At 45.2% G+C, this 14,302-nt stretch overlaps 1 protein-coding gene across 3 annotated transcripts in view; it reads right to left on the reverse strand.

The window, feature by feature from the left end:
* The window catches only part of DENND5B (DENN domain containing 5B), a 160,031-nt gene that overhangs the window by 34,621 nt on the left and 111,108 nt on the right, over window positions 1–14,302 (reverse strand). For 2 of the 3 annotated variants that reach the window (XM_040345750.1, XM_040345749.1), the window contains 4 exons: window positions 7,885–8,016; window positions 6,204–6,356; window positions 2,699–2,777; window positions 2,009–2,090 (listed from right to left, as the gene is read on the reverse strand). In XM_040345750.1, coding sequence (XP_040201684.1) covers window positions 2,009–2,090; window positions 2,699–2,777; window positions 6,204–6,356; window positions 7,885–8,016 — 446 coding nt within the window. Of the gene's footprint in view, window positions 1–2,008; window positions 2,091–2,698; window positions 2,778–6,203; window positions 6,357–7,884; window positions 8,017–12,115; window positions 12,227–14,302 lie in introns of all 3 variants that reach the window. The other variant, XM_040345751.1, reaches the window with a different exon arrangement.

The raw sequence follows: 14,302 nt of genomic DNA on the forward strand, positions 1-14,302 counted from the left end.
GAAAGAGAGATGTTGAATGTCCTCCAGCCCCAAAATGAGATGGGCTCTGACTTGCTTCAACATCTATCATCAATGAATGGTCATGTTCTCGCTCTTGAAATGGCTGGCCTGACAGGATTCTAGCTTCTCCATTAAAGAATCTACAGTCTTATTTTAGCTTTTCTGTCATTTTATGTACTAGGCATTCACATTATAATGGCCTGCCTTGCACTCTGAATAATTTATTATGACAAGTTTTCAAATATTTATGATCAACAACAGAGCATTGATCAGCAACGGGAGGTATAGGAGAGTTCTGTTTACAGTGTCTTGACTTGTGTATCTGAATGGAGAAGGCAAGTGCCAGCACTGTACAAAAAGGAGAGGGAAGAGGATGCCGAGATGGAGAGGAGCGAGAAGAGACAGAATATTATATTATAATATACACACACACACACGAGGGGGAAAGAAAGAGGAAGAGAGCTGGCGAGAGGGAAGGGGCAGAGAGAGCTGGCGAGAGGAAAGGGGCAGAGAGCGCTGGCGAGAGGGAAGGGGCAGAGAGCGCTGGCGAGAGGGAAGGGGCAGAGAGCGCTGGCGAGAGGGAAGGGGCAGAGAGCGCTGGCGAGAGGGAAGGGGCAGAGAGCGCTGGCGAGAGGGAAGGGGCAGAGAGCGCTGGCGAGAGGGAAGGGGCAGAAAGCGCTGGCGAGAGGGAAGGGGCAGAGAGCGCTGGCGAGAGGGAAGGGGCAGAGAGCGCTGGCGAGAGGGAAGGGGCAGAGAGCGCTGGCGAGAGGGAAGGGGCAGAGAGCGCTGGCGAGAGGGAAGGGGCAGAGAGCGCTGGCGAGAGGGAAGGGGCAGAGAGCGCTGGCGAGAGGGAAGGGGCAGAGAGCGCTGGCGAGAGGGAAGGGGCAGAGAGCGCTGGCGAGAGGGAAGGGGCAGAGAGCGCTGGCGAGAGGGAAGGGGCAGAGAGCGCTGGCGAGAGGGAAGGGGCAGAGAGCGCTGGCGAGAGGGAAGGGGCAGAGAGCGCTGGCGAGAGGGAAGGGGCAGAGAGCGCTGGCGAGAGGGAAGGGGCAGAGAGCGCTGGCGAGAGGGAAGGGGCAGAGAGCGCTGGCGAGAGGGAAGGGGCAGAGAGCGCTGGCGAGAGGGAAGGGGCAGAGAGCGCTGGCGAGAGGGAAGGGGCAGAGAGCGCTGGCGAGAGGGAAGGGGCAGAGAGCGCTGGCGAGAGGGAAGGGGCAGAGAGCGCTGGCGAGAGGGAAGGGGCAGAGAGCGCTGGCGAGAGGGAAGGGGCAGAGAGCGCTGGCGAGAGGGAAGGGGCAGAGAGCGCTGGCGAGAGGGAAGGGGCAGAGAGAGCTGGCGAGAGGGAAGGGGCAGAGAGAGCTGGCGAGAGGGAAGGGGCAGAGAGAGCTGGCGAGAGGGAAGGGGCAGAGAGAGCTGGCGAGAGGGAAGGGGCAGAGAGAGCTGGCGAGAGGGAAGGGGCAGAGAGAGCTGGCGAGAGGGAAGGGGCAGAGAGAGCTGGCGAGAGGGAAGGGGCAGAGAGAGCTGGCGAGAGGGAAGGGGCAGAGAGAGCTGGCGAGAGGGAAGGGGCAGAGAGAGGAGAGGAGGACAACTGAGATGGAGACAGGGAAAGAGAGAGGTGAGAGAATAAGTGGAGAGGAGGGAAACTAATAGAAGACAAAGAGGAAACGGGAGACAGAAAGGTTTCAAGGGAGAAAAGAGAGAAAAACAAATAGAATGGGAGAGGAAAAGAAAAAGGGAGAAAGAAAGAAAAAAGTGATAGTGGTAGAAAGGTATCTTTAAATCAGAACATTTTTCTGGATTTCGTTTTTTTTTTTGTCACCCCAGTATTTACAATCATATGCAATAGTTTAAAAGACAACAAAGTCAAAAATAGGACAAACATTCTCATCATGTAAGCAGAATGCCACGTCACTTCTATCTCTGTTTTGGATTACACTGCATGCTATGACAGTTCTGCTATGCAGCTTTATAAAGTGAAGTATGTTTCTAGTAATGAACCCGCTGTCACACACACCTCATGTCCTGAATCAGTGACACCCGTAATGATGGTAATCCGCCATACGTATCCGATTTTCTTCTTTCTGAGGCCAGAGTAACTGAAATTTCAAATGAGAATTAAAAAAATACATCATTCAATGTCTAAGGGCACCTTAAAGATACCATGTTAGGTTATTGTACCAAAACATTTTTTTGTACCTTCGTCAATAAAAAGGAGTTAAAAATAAATAAAAAATACCCTGTTACTGACTAAAATATTGCAAATAAAACACAGAAAAATATAAATATTAATAATATAATAATATAATGATATAAATGCTTAAATGTGGCGCCAAGCTTGCTAGAAAACCTAACTACTCCAGGAGAATAATGGCCCTCTCCTCTTCTGGGAGTGTCTAATTACGGTCTGCGCTGACCCAGCGCCTCTGACCCTCTTCTTACCTCCCTACAAAAGGGGAGGAGTGATGAGAAATATTATAGTGTGCAATGTAAATTGTCAGCTCAGAGTCTACTGCAGCTGCCAACATCACAGCAGCGCCCAGCAATAGTCACAGGCCTTTTGGATGTTTACACAAGGGAGGCTTTAACAGGTGAATAAAATGCATAAAATAGGTTAGATGTACATATAATCCTATGGAAAGACTGCTGTTAAAATATTCTGGCAAAATAAAGTAGGTGACAGGCTGAGTAACAAAGGCACATGTACCTGGAGATTCAGAATTGCGCTCATGCTTCTCCTGCCGTTCCTGGTAGTGTACCAGATGAGACCACAAAGCAGACTTCCCCTGCAGAGAATACAATTACAAATTTGTACAATACATAGATAAATGCAGTTTTCAGTAAACACATCAGACAGCTTCTCAGTTTCTGATACTTTTTAATCCGATTGTACAAATTTTACACAATGTCGCTTTACCAACAAATACATGAGCACTCCAGAGTCCAGCATTTGCATCCATAGACACGAATGTCAGACTCTACCCTGCCCCCCCGGGTCATTAGCCAATGGCTGCACTGCTATCAATCTATCCAATCAAGAGCCGGGACCCCGTGCAGAGAGGGACAGCGCCTCTCCACTGAGTGAATGAAGGGGCGCAGTAAGTAAAACTTGGGGGCTTGTCTCTGCCAGAAGTTTTTAACCCCTTTAAAGTCTATGTCCAAGCAAGAGTCAAATTACCCCCAAACCACCTCCTCCTACAGCAATTTTTTATCATACCTTAAAATTAGTAAGGGCTTTTAATTGTCCCATGGGACATCATCACAAAGCTTGTAGATTCTTGCAGGGGCAGCTGATTGGAGCATAGCTGCTACTGACATAGGCATGGTCCCAGAACTACATCTCCTAAGAGCCCTTTCGCTACATACATTTTGTTAAATTCAATACAGCCCGAAGCACACTTATTTGGCAGTAGTTCCCTTAAGAACTACCTGTGCCTAATTCAGGCAAGCATTTGCACCCATATCAACCAAATAACTTGTCACTGGGTGGACGGAGCCTGAGGGGAAACGGGAAGACTAGTTCCACATAAGGGCTGCTTTACTACTGATCGACAGTGTACGTCAGTGGGTGGATCCAAAAGCCGCTATTGGACTGAATAGCAGCTATGAATCCGCCCACTGCTGTGTGCCGTCAATCAAAAGTAAAGCCGACACAATGGGGAACTAGTGTCAGTTTCCCCATCAGGCTCTGTCCACCCCAGTACCAAAGTCCCAGGCAATGCGCCTGCCAGTGTGATGGGCGGAGAAGCAGGGGAAGGAGGGAAGGAGTGCACAAGTGTCTAATATGGCACTGTGTTTTCAGCCCAAACAAAATGTAAAGGAGCTTATTGCATTTTTTTTTCTCCAAAGATTGACAGGTATATTTCTGCATTTCTGCAATTTGCGGCCAAACAGAACTTTTTATCTTTCCGGGTGGATGTCATAACCGCTTCCCGAAACGGGATGTGCTGTGGGGCGTGATCTGTCACCAGCTGTGTCCAATGAACACAGCCTATGACTGATAAGTGTACCAGCCCCCTGCCGGTACCATATGAACACTGTGGCTAATCACAGCAGATCACATGACAATTGTAAACAATGAATGGCTCCAAATAATGCAATTAAGTTTCCAAAAAATTATGATAAAAAAAGAAAACCTTCAAAAAACTCGCTATGCCCCTTACTAAATACCTTGGACTGTCTCCCTTCCAAAAAAAGGGGTTGTTTTGGGGATATCTGTACTGTCTTGGCGTTTTTGGGTCTCAAGAAATGATAGGCGATCAGCATTTCAGGATTGATCAATTCTCAGATACCATCGTTTGTGCATTCTAGAACTTTCCTATAGGCTAAATATTATACACCGATTTGGGTTATTTTTTACCAAAGAAACGTGGTAGAATACATTTTGGCCTAAATTTATTAAGAACGATTAATTTGCAAAAAATAAATAGAAAATGTCCCCCCAATTTTCTGTCTTTTTTGGTTTATTTAGCATAAAATAAAAAACCCAGTGGTAATTAAATACCACCAAAAGAAAGCTCTAGTTGTGTGCAGAAAATGATAAAAACTTATTTTGGGTAAGGTGTTGGATGATGGCGCAATTGTCATTCAAAAGGAGAGCGCTGAAAATTGGCTTGGGCCGGAAGGGGGTGAAGGTGCCCAGTACTGAAATGGGTAAGGACATGCAGAAATGTGCATGTAATGCAGAGATGCACTAGATATGTGTTTGTTTTTTATTTTACCCAAACAAATACTGTATATAACTTAAGTATAAGCCGAGTTTTTCAGCACATTTTAATGTGCTGAAAATGCCCCCCTCGGCTTATACTTGAGTCACCTTTTTGCGCCTGATCTTTCGGACTTTGGGGACACGGTACCAGCCAAACTTGGCACAGATGTAGCCCCATTTCTCCTCTACAAGTGTGAAGTTTGTTGTCCGGGGACCTACGGCTGGGGAGCACCGATTTTTCAAAGCCGGGCACCCCTTCCATAGGACTCCCATGTTAAATGTCAGTCTAGTCATGGGCACAGTGAGGCATGGGCACAGTGAGGCATGGGCACAGTGAGGCATGCAGATGGACACCCTAAGCTTATACTCGAGTCAATAAGTTTTCCCATTTTTTTGTGGTAAAATTAGGTGCCTCGGCTTATATTCGGGTCGGCTTATTCTCGAGTATATATGGTACTTTAAATCAAGGTTTCTTAACGCCAGTCCTCAAGTACCCCCAACAGGTCATGTTTTCAGGCTCTCCATTATTTTTCACAGGTGATTTGATTAGTTTCACTGCCTTAGTAATTACCACATTCGTTTCATCTAAAGGAAATCCTGAAATGACCTGTTGGGGGTACTTGAGGACTGGAGTTGAGAAACATTGCTTTAAATAACTGTACAATAAGTCCATTTCAGATAGACTTTTATATACATATTGTATACCTTTTTATCAAAGGACATCAGAAAATTCCACGTTAGCAGAGGACAGTAATAAATAGTACAGCAGAACGATAATAGGCACATGATCAAATGATCTCACCAAATGGACTGATATTGAAGCCTGGAGATTCTGTATGATTATCAATACACAATATCTGTGACTGTTGCATTTATTGATTAAATAATTTCTTTGGAAATTAAATAAACTATAATAAAATGTTTGTTGACATGTAGAAGAAATGAACTTTGATACACATAGTCCAATAAACATACGTATTAGCACGAGGAGTGGTGATCACCTTTGGACTTCCAGTGTATACTGTATTTGAATTGCAAAGTGTTTGTCAACCAGAACATCCAATCAGATGCTTTCTTTCATTATCTATCCTGTACCAGAATATAACCAGGTGAAAAATCGGTGGGGCAGTTATGGACTTTACAATAGTAAAGTTATTCAAAAATGTCGGTCCAAAGGTCTCGTGTGCTTCAATAATGTCACAAGATATGAGATATTAAATTCTACATAAAAATTGGATCCATTAAAACAGCACAATTACTCACGGTTAGTGCAACTGAAAAATCACTTTATAACAAATACATGTGGATAAATAAAATCCAGATATTCTGAAACCAATGTAAAAATATATAACTATATCCCAATAAACGATTTCTCAAAGTATAACACATTAGTCCTTATATAAGGCCCATAAAATGACTCTCTGTACCGCAAATCTGCATTAGGCACACAATCAGAAAAGTAAACATAAAAGCAAACAACAAACTCTTTTTGTATGTAGATTACCTGTTTGACCTGAAGGCCATGGCTCCAAATTCGCTCCAGCAGGTCACACAGACTGGCTATCAGAGTGTTTTCTTCTAGGCCAGTTATGTTGACATCAGCATGACCCAACTCCACTGCCTCATGACCCATCTTCTCCACAAGCATCCGTTTTGTCTACATACACATCAGTGTGGTCAGTGATAATAGACAACTTTTATTTTACTACAGTACTTTAATTCTCAAAAAGGTTTATAGCCCAAACTAGAAAGAAACCCATCTACTGGATAGTGAAGGAAATGTGTAAAGTTAAACTCCAGCTATAAAAACAAAGAAAACTTTATTCCAGTAAATTGCTCCAATACTTACCTATAATCTGGAGCTTACCCCTGTAGTAATTTTTTTCTGCCACCAAGTGTCCTCAGTATTCCAGGATGAATGATGGCCAAAATCTTTAACCCACTTCTCTTAAGCCCAGGCTGTCATGTACCCAATACCCTGGGGGAGCCAGAGTATTAAATGCACTGATTGGCAATGACCCGTTACGTTTGCGCCATTCAGTACAGCAGCAAGGATCGTTGTGTATGTACAGTATTTATACATTTTTTTTTATAATAGACTTCAGCTTTAACCCTGTCATTTTTTATTGCAGTCCGTGTCCTGTTAGGGAGATTTCCTTTAATTTCCTGTCCTGGAGGCAAAACAGGAAGTGCAAGCTTATTTTACCAGAGTAAGAGAATGCTGCCAACTTGCTACAGAGGACACCCGTTCTGGGTGTTGAAGCAGTAGACTCTCTGCTGAGGTCTGATATCCTGCTGAGCTTGACTTATAGTTCAGCAACCATCAAAACCTATGCTCCCTGCTGATTGAAGAGCTCTGGCTCAGTAAGGGACATGCTAAACTTCTGCAGGGAGACCACTGCTTCCACACACAGAGCAAAGGTCCTTCTCTGCAATATGCTAGCAGGGGATAGGCTTTTCTACTTAGATTGTGGCTGTACACAAAATAAAGAAAAAACTTTTGCACCTTTTTTGGTGTTGGCTTTAATACAGGGGTGCCCAACCTTTTGAAGTGCGAGGGCCACTTAAGCAACTTCGTAGCCAGTTGAGGGCCACAATGAGCGGAGCGGGCGAGAGACAGATCAGGGTTACTCTATAGGCCCTCTGATCCACCTAGCCCTAGATGAAAGGGGACAAACTCCTTTCTGTTTGTTCGGATTGGAGGTAGCTTGGCGTAAACAGACATCTGTCGCTCTATAGAGGCGAATTGAGGGTCCCATTTGGTTGGGTTGACCCTGTAAAAAGGGCCCAAGACTCCTTTCACACTGATGTGCTGCGGTTTACCCACACCGCGGGTGCAGCGTAGTGCACCTGTTTCTATCCTACGGGTTAGCTGAATTTTACCATAGACTCCCCCTGTGGTAAAAGCTGGCGCTGTAGAGGAAGCATCGGCTTATGGGGCTCTGCTCCACAGCCGCTTTCTTCCTCTACCACCAGCTTCATTCACAACACTGATTCTGTGGTATGGCGGGTCGGGAAACCTGCGATCTGGGCTTGCCAACCCACTATTCCAGAGCAGGAGGTCGCGGGCCATATCAGAGGGTTCCGCGGGCCACACGTGGCCCCTGGTTGGCCACCCCTGCTTTAATATTTTGACAATATTGTTTACACGGACACATTCACATTCTTTAAAATGCAGAATTTACCTTCATCCGACATTCTTTCAGCAACCCTTCAACAAACTTGGAGTTGGTCTGGGCTATGACCGCAGGGGAGAGATCAGAGAGTTTGGGTTGTCTCACTGTCTTGCCCAGGCTTCTTGCCTCTTGCATATATTTCTATAGGAAAGGAAGATTAAAACACTTTGTTAAAGAAGAGTCTCCCTCCAACACTTTCCAGACTCTGTTCTCTGTAGGATTCTGGTTGTTTTTAAAATCCCCCCCAATGCTTCTCACATGGGGAATGACACATAAAACAGGAGCAAGGAAACAAACTAAACCTGCCACACACATGGGGTATGTAAACGGATGTAAATATACATAAGTAAAGGTTACCTTCAATGAATTCTATGAAGTAAAATGGTCAGCAGATCCAGAGATGCAGGCAGCAGAAGTTATGTGCAAATCTTGACTTTTCCTATAAGTCATGTTTAATAAACTCACCTATTGGCCAGTGCAATGTCTGGACAAACTAAAAAATAAACATTTGCTGTACATCTTTGCAGTACATGCAGGCTTTCTGCAAGTACAAAACAATATCCATTGATCTGCCAGAAAAGCAATCAGCTCCTAATGCCCCGTACACACGATTGGAATTTCCGTCAGGATAAACTCAGATGGATTTTTCTGACGGAATTCCGCTCAAGCTGTCTTGCATACACTGTCACACCAAATTCCAACCGTCCAAAACGCGGTGACGTATAACACTACGACGAGCCGAGAAAAATTAAGTTCAAGGTTTCCGATCATGCATTGACTTGATTCTGAGCATGCATGTTTTTTTCTCCGTCGGAGTTCCATACAGGCGAACATAGGCCCGGATTCACAAAGCACTTACGCCGACGTATCTCGAGATATGCCGCATAAGTGCAAATATGCACCGTCGTATCTATGCGCCGTACCCATAAACTGAGATACGCCTAAAAATAGGCTTCCTACGACCGACGTAACTTGCCTACGCCGTCGTATCGTGGGCGCATATTTACGCTGGGTGCATTTGCCGCTCCCATTGATTTTCTATGCACATATGCAAATGCGGGCGATACGCCGATTCACGAACGTACTTGCGTCCGGCGCATAATATACGCGGTTTGCGTAAGTCGTACGTCCGGCGTAAAGTTATTCCCCATATATGAGGCGCAACCCATGCAAAGGTATGGACAAGGGAACTCAAGCCGTCGTATTTTACGTTGTACGGGAATATGGCTGGGCGTAGGTTACGTTCACGCTGTAGGCAATGATCCGTCGTATCTTAGACATTCGTTCCGACGTGATTCTGAGCATGCGCACTGGGATGCGTCCACGGGACGGCGCATGCGCCGTTCGTTATTCGTATCTTTATGGCGCTCGGCCCATCATTTGCATGGCTTACGCCCACTTCCACTTACGACGACTTACGCATAGGAAACCTAGCGCAGATTTGGCAGCACTGGCTTTGTGAATCCAGTGCTTGCCTCTCTGTGCTACGTCGGCGTAGCGTATATGAGATACGCTACGGCGGCATAAATATGCGCCGATGTATGTGAATCCGGGCCATAATTTCTTACTTACTTTCTAAGTCCGTCGGAATTTCCAATGGAAAAAACACTGATGGGGCACACATATGGTCGGAATATCCGATAAAAAAAAATTCCATCTGACTTTTTCCATCGGAAATTCTGATCATGTGTACAAGGCATAAGTCTTGCTGTGGGCTGAGAAGACGCAGCATTTTTGTAGACTGAGTGGTGTCAGCCCTGCCCAGCTTTCTTTAGCCAAATGACTTAACCACTCCCACTCAACATGAACTCTAATTATTCTGTAGTCTCAACATAAGGACTGGGAGGCATTTTACTCTCCTTGAAATAAAACATTTAAGCCCTGGGCTCAAATTCTGACATGATCAATGAGTATCTTTTATTTTTTGCGATCAGATATAACAAAAAACACTTCCAATGTTAATATTTAATGGACCAAAAAAAAGCAAATAAGAGAATAAGTTCAGTGTTTCTGTACACTTTAAGGGAATATACAAAGAATTTGGGATAGGACAAAATAAGGCTAGGTTTGTATACGTTAGCTGCCTGCTGGACCTACTGATCATTTGACATCAAGTTCCACTTCCTGTCCCATAGCCAAACAGGAAGTGAGAGAAAATCCCTGCAAATCTAGGGAATCCCTTGGGGACCCCCTCCCACCATGTCATCAGAACCGTGTCCCCATTGGAAGATTTCCCCTCTATTACTTTTCTGGGGACAACCCAAAATTTGAGATTTTCTTGTACTTTCAATTTTTTTATGATAATGGTAAACAGGACAAACAGAGGGTGAATCTCCTTAATGGGGGCACTGACAGTAATAAAAACGGTCAGGTGTTCCAATTCATTTCCAACCTACTTATACTTTAAAGAGGAGCTCCAGCCCGGGCAAAAACAATTAAAAAGTCAGGGGCTACAAATACCGTAGCTGTTGAGGGATCCAGCAATGTTTGTACCCAGAGCTTATTCTTCAATGCAGGTGTGCCAATTCTTAGGGTACAGGTGTCGGCATCTACACTAAGGGAAACCGGAAGTGAGATTTTCAGGGGGGGAGGGGCCAGAAATACTCAGCGATCAATGCGGCTTTTATACCTGGAAGTGGGAACCTGTCAAAAGCAGGTACCCGCTTCCCCAAAAAGCGTCAAATAAGGCAGTGGAGAGGGGGGCGGGGCTTGCACTTTTGGGTGGCGCTCTTCTTCATTTACAACTATCCAAAACTTTAAAAAGTTTGGTGTTTAGAGTATAGAGGGATTAGAACACCTCTCAGATTTATTGCTGCCTGCCTCCCTGTTAGGAAGATTTAACTCTCCATTTGTTCTGTTCACGGAGAGTGAAAGAAAATCACAAATTTGCATCGTCACCAGAGAAGGGATAGAGGGGAAATCTTCTTATGGAGACGCTAGTTCTGGTGACAACCAGAGATTTTCCTCACTTTGGAGTAATTTGTTCTCACTTTCTGTTAGGATTATGGCCAGGAATTGAAGAGAATTCTCTCCTATGGGACACAGATGATAAAAAAATAAAACTGCCAGGGGTTATAACCAGTGCCGATCCTGACCTCCCTGGGGCCCTAAGCAAAATGACATGTCACATTAAAGTTGAGAAGTGTGTGGGGGGAGGGGGGGGGGGTACTGCCGACAATGACATGTGACATTAAATTTTAAAGTTGAGAAGCAGGGGGAGGGGGTGTTCTGCTATCGGAACTAACATCTTACATTAAAGTGAGAAGGCGGGGGTGCTGACTTCTTACCTCTTCTCCCATGCAGCCAGCAAGTTGAGAAGCGGGTTGAGGGCCTCTAGTAATTTGGGGGGCCCCCTGCAGCTTTGTGGGGCCCTAAGCGGCTTGCATAGTGAGCCTATAGGGTGGATCGGCCCTGGTTATAACCCTCTCATTCTATTCAAACTGGAAAAAAAGAAAAATTATACCATTACATTGTCAGTTTAGCCAAATGATTCTTTTAGTTTTGGATAGAGTTGGGAAGGATTAGAACTCCTGTGGGAATGTTTACTTCTATTTGGCACCCAGTTAGTGAAAATAGAGAAATTTACCCTTCCTTCACCAATAGTGTCACCATACAGGAAATGAGGGCAAATCTCCCACAAGGACAGAGAGAGCAATAAAAATTGGACAGGAATTCTAGACTTCCCTAACTCTTAATAATAATTAAAAAAAAAGTTTTGGTTAGATTTACACTTCAAATCGTATGGTCTGTGATGAGTGGCCCTCCCAATTTGTCTCCTTGCTCCAGTTTATATACATATAGTGTGTGTTAGGCCATGCAGCCTCTGCCTGGGGTTATATCCGATATGGCCCAAAGTGCACGACTTCAGCAACTGTCAAGTGACCACACTGAGTGACGGTTAAGAGACAAGCCTTGTTATTACGGTTACATTTGTAGTGTGTGCATTCTCCCAAATGTAAAAGACATCACAGCATGTACGTACATAACTTCTGCCTAGAATAAATGCAACACATCTGCAGTAATTAATTTTCCAGAGGTGAACAAAGCAATGAATCTATGACTAAAGCTTTACAAAGCTGAAAACAAAATCCTTTCATGAGGGATAAAAATAAAATAAAAGCAGCAGCGGGTTCAAAGCCTTCTAGACTACAAAGCCTTGCGTGCCCATCTATATAGCAGGACTACAATGACAGTTTGCGTGCAGCAACACAAGAGGCAGCTGTAAGTAAAGCCAACATACCAGGCAGCACTCAGAGAAGGACTTTTTGGGAGGCCGAGCTTGAGCGAGGAAGCCCTCATCCCACTCCCAGAATATCATAGAGTTCTGACGGATCAGGACCTCCTCACATGGCTTATGAGGAGACCCGACAGAGCAGGACAGAAAAAGCAAAAACATGGGGAGACAAGCAGCCATGCACATGATCCAGATTAATGGAAATGAAAATAGGAAAAAAAAAGAAAATGGAAAAAGTAAATACAAAATAGCAAAATGAAAAAACACACAACATGACAGCAACAAAAGGCAAAGAAAACCAACACAGAGGCACAGACACAGGAAACATGATTTTATAAAGAATTCTGCCTCTGCTACAACAGAATTCTTTCATAGCTTTATTTCAGTGGCAAACAATGTAACCTAAAACCGAAAATGTCATCTTCAAAAAAGATTTCACATTTTTCCGGCTTGTTTTGAGTTCTTAAACCCTTGTTTTTTCCTCCTGTAAAAACACTGTATATAGCTGGTTAGTAAGGAGTGGGCCGGGAAGCCAGCCGCCATGTCCTTAACCAATGAGTCATGTAAATGAGTCATGAATCTAAAAATAGATTTGCTGGGGGGGGGGGGGGGGTGTTTTCCCCGGGGGAACATTTTTCCATACCAGGCCCTTCGGGTATCTGGTGTAGATTTGGAGGGAAACCCCAGGCAAAAATTAAAAAAATTGCGTAGGTTCCCCCTCAAATCCCTACCAGACCCTTATCCAAGCATGCAGCCCAGCAGGTCAGGAAAGGAAAGGGACGAGCAAGGGCGCCCCCCCCTCATAACCATACCAGGCTGCATGCCCTCAACTTGGGGGGTGCTTTAGGGCAGGGCCACCTCAAAGCACCCTGTCCCCATGTTGATGGGGACAATGGCCTCTTCCCCACAACCCTGGGCTGTGGTTGTGGGGGTCTGCAGCCCGGGCTTATTGGACTGTAAGCCCTTTAACAAGGGGCCCCCAGATCCCGAACCCTCCCCCTATGTGAATGAATATGGGTACTATGTACGCTATACTTGATAAGGACACAGCAGTTGGCTTCCCGGCCCACTCCATAGCAACCAGTTATATACAGTGTTTTTAAAGGGGAAATAAAAAAATTTAAGAAACACAAAACGGAAAAACGCAAAAAAAAATGCAACACTTGCGTATCTGGTGCGACTCCATTCAAGTCTATTACACACAAAACGCAATCTACTACGGGGGGGAAAAAAAGTCCCCGACCCTTACAAAAAACGCACCAGATGAAAAATGCATAGATGTGAAGGTGTACCATAGGAAACCATGCTAAATGGACTGTAGTGCGCTTCTGCAAAAAAGCGTATAGGTGTGAACATAGGGTAATACTTCATCATTCAGAATACAGACTCCCTAAGGCCCTTTTCACATTAATGGACTGATTAGGTTCTCCCGAAAATCTGACAGGTGGACCCAATCACTCTGCTAGTGTGAAAGGGGCCTTGGGGTGTCTGAATTCTAAATGAAGTATTAATAGATCGGACCCTTCAGTCTCCTCTATGGAGCGCCGGGTGTCAATGGATATGTGTCTATTGACACCGGCCGACATCTGATCAAAATAAGACGGATGGGGATCCATTCCCCATCAGTCTGGTGGATCGGTTCAAATGGCAGTCAGGTATAAACAGACAGGCGATCTGTTTACATCCGACCGCCCATAGAGGAGAGTGGGCTGTGTCTGTTCTGCAGAAGTGGAGTGGACACGGACCACCCATCTGCCAGCTCAGTGGAAATCGGTGGACAGATTCCGCGCTGAGCAGGCAGACGCCACTGCAACACTTCTAGATAAGAATGAGCTCTGGCGTGTTCGCAAAGCCCATGTTTAGAGCCCACCAAGAAGTTGGCACTGTGCTGCGCTAATCACAGGCAGGGAGACATTTCCCGATCTCTGCAGCCGCGCATCGGGACAATGTCTCACTGCCTGTGACTTCCTGGCGGGCTCTGCACATGGGGTTTGTGAACACGCCGGAGCTCATCCTTACTTCTAGATATGCATTACATTTCACAGAGTTTACAGTACTGCCCTTGAAAATGCCTTCATCAGCTTTTCTCTCCAGAAGGATGGAGCCATCTTTGTTCAGGCATCATCCAGGGTCTACTTCTTGGACTAAGATACCGGCCCAAAAGATGACATAATCCTATAAATCCTGGTGTCT

The sequence above is a fragment of the Rana temporaria genome, chromosome 3 (genome assembly GCF_905171775.1).
Source record: "Rana temporaria chromosome 3, aRanTem1.1, whole genome shotgun sequence".
Taxonomy (NCBI): domain Eukaryota; kingdom Metazoa; phylum Chordata; class Amphibia; order Anura; family Ranidae; genus Rana; species Rana temporaria.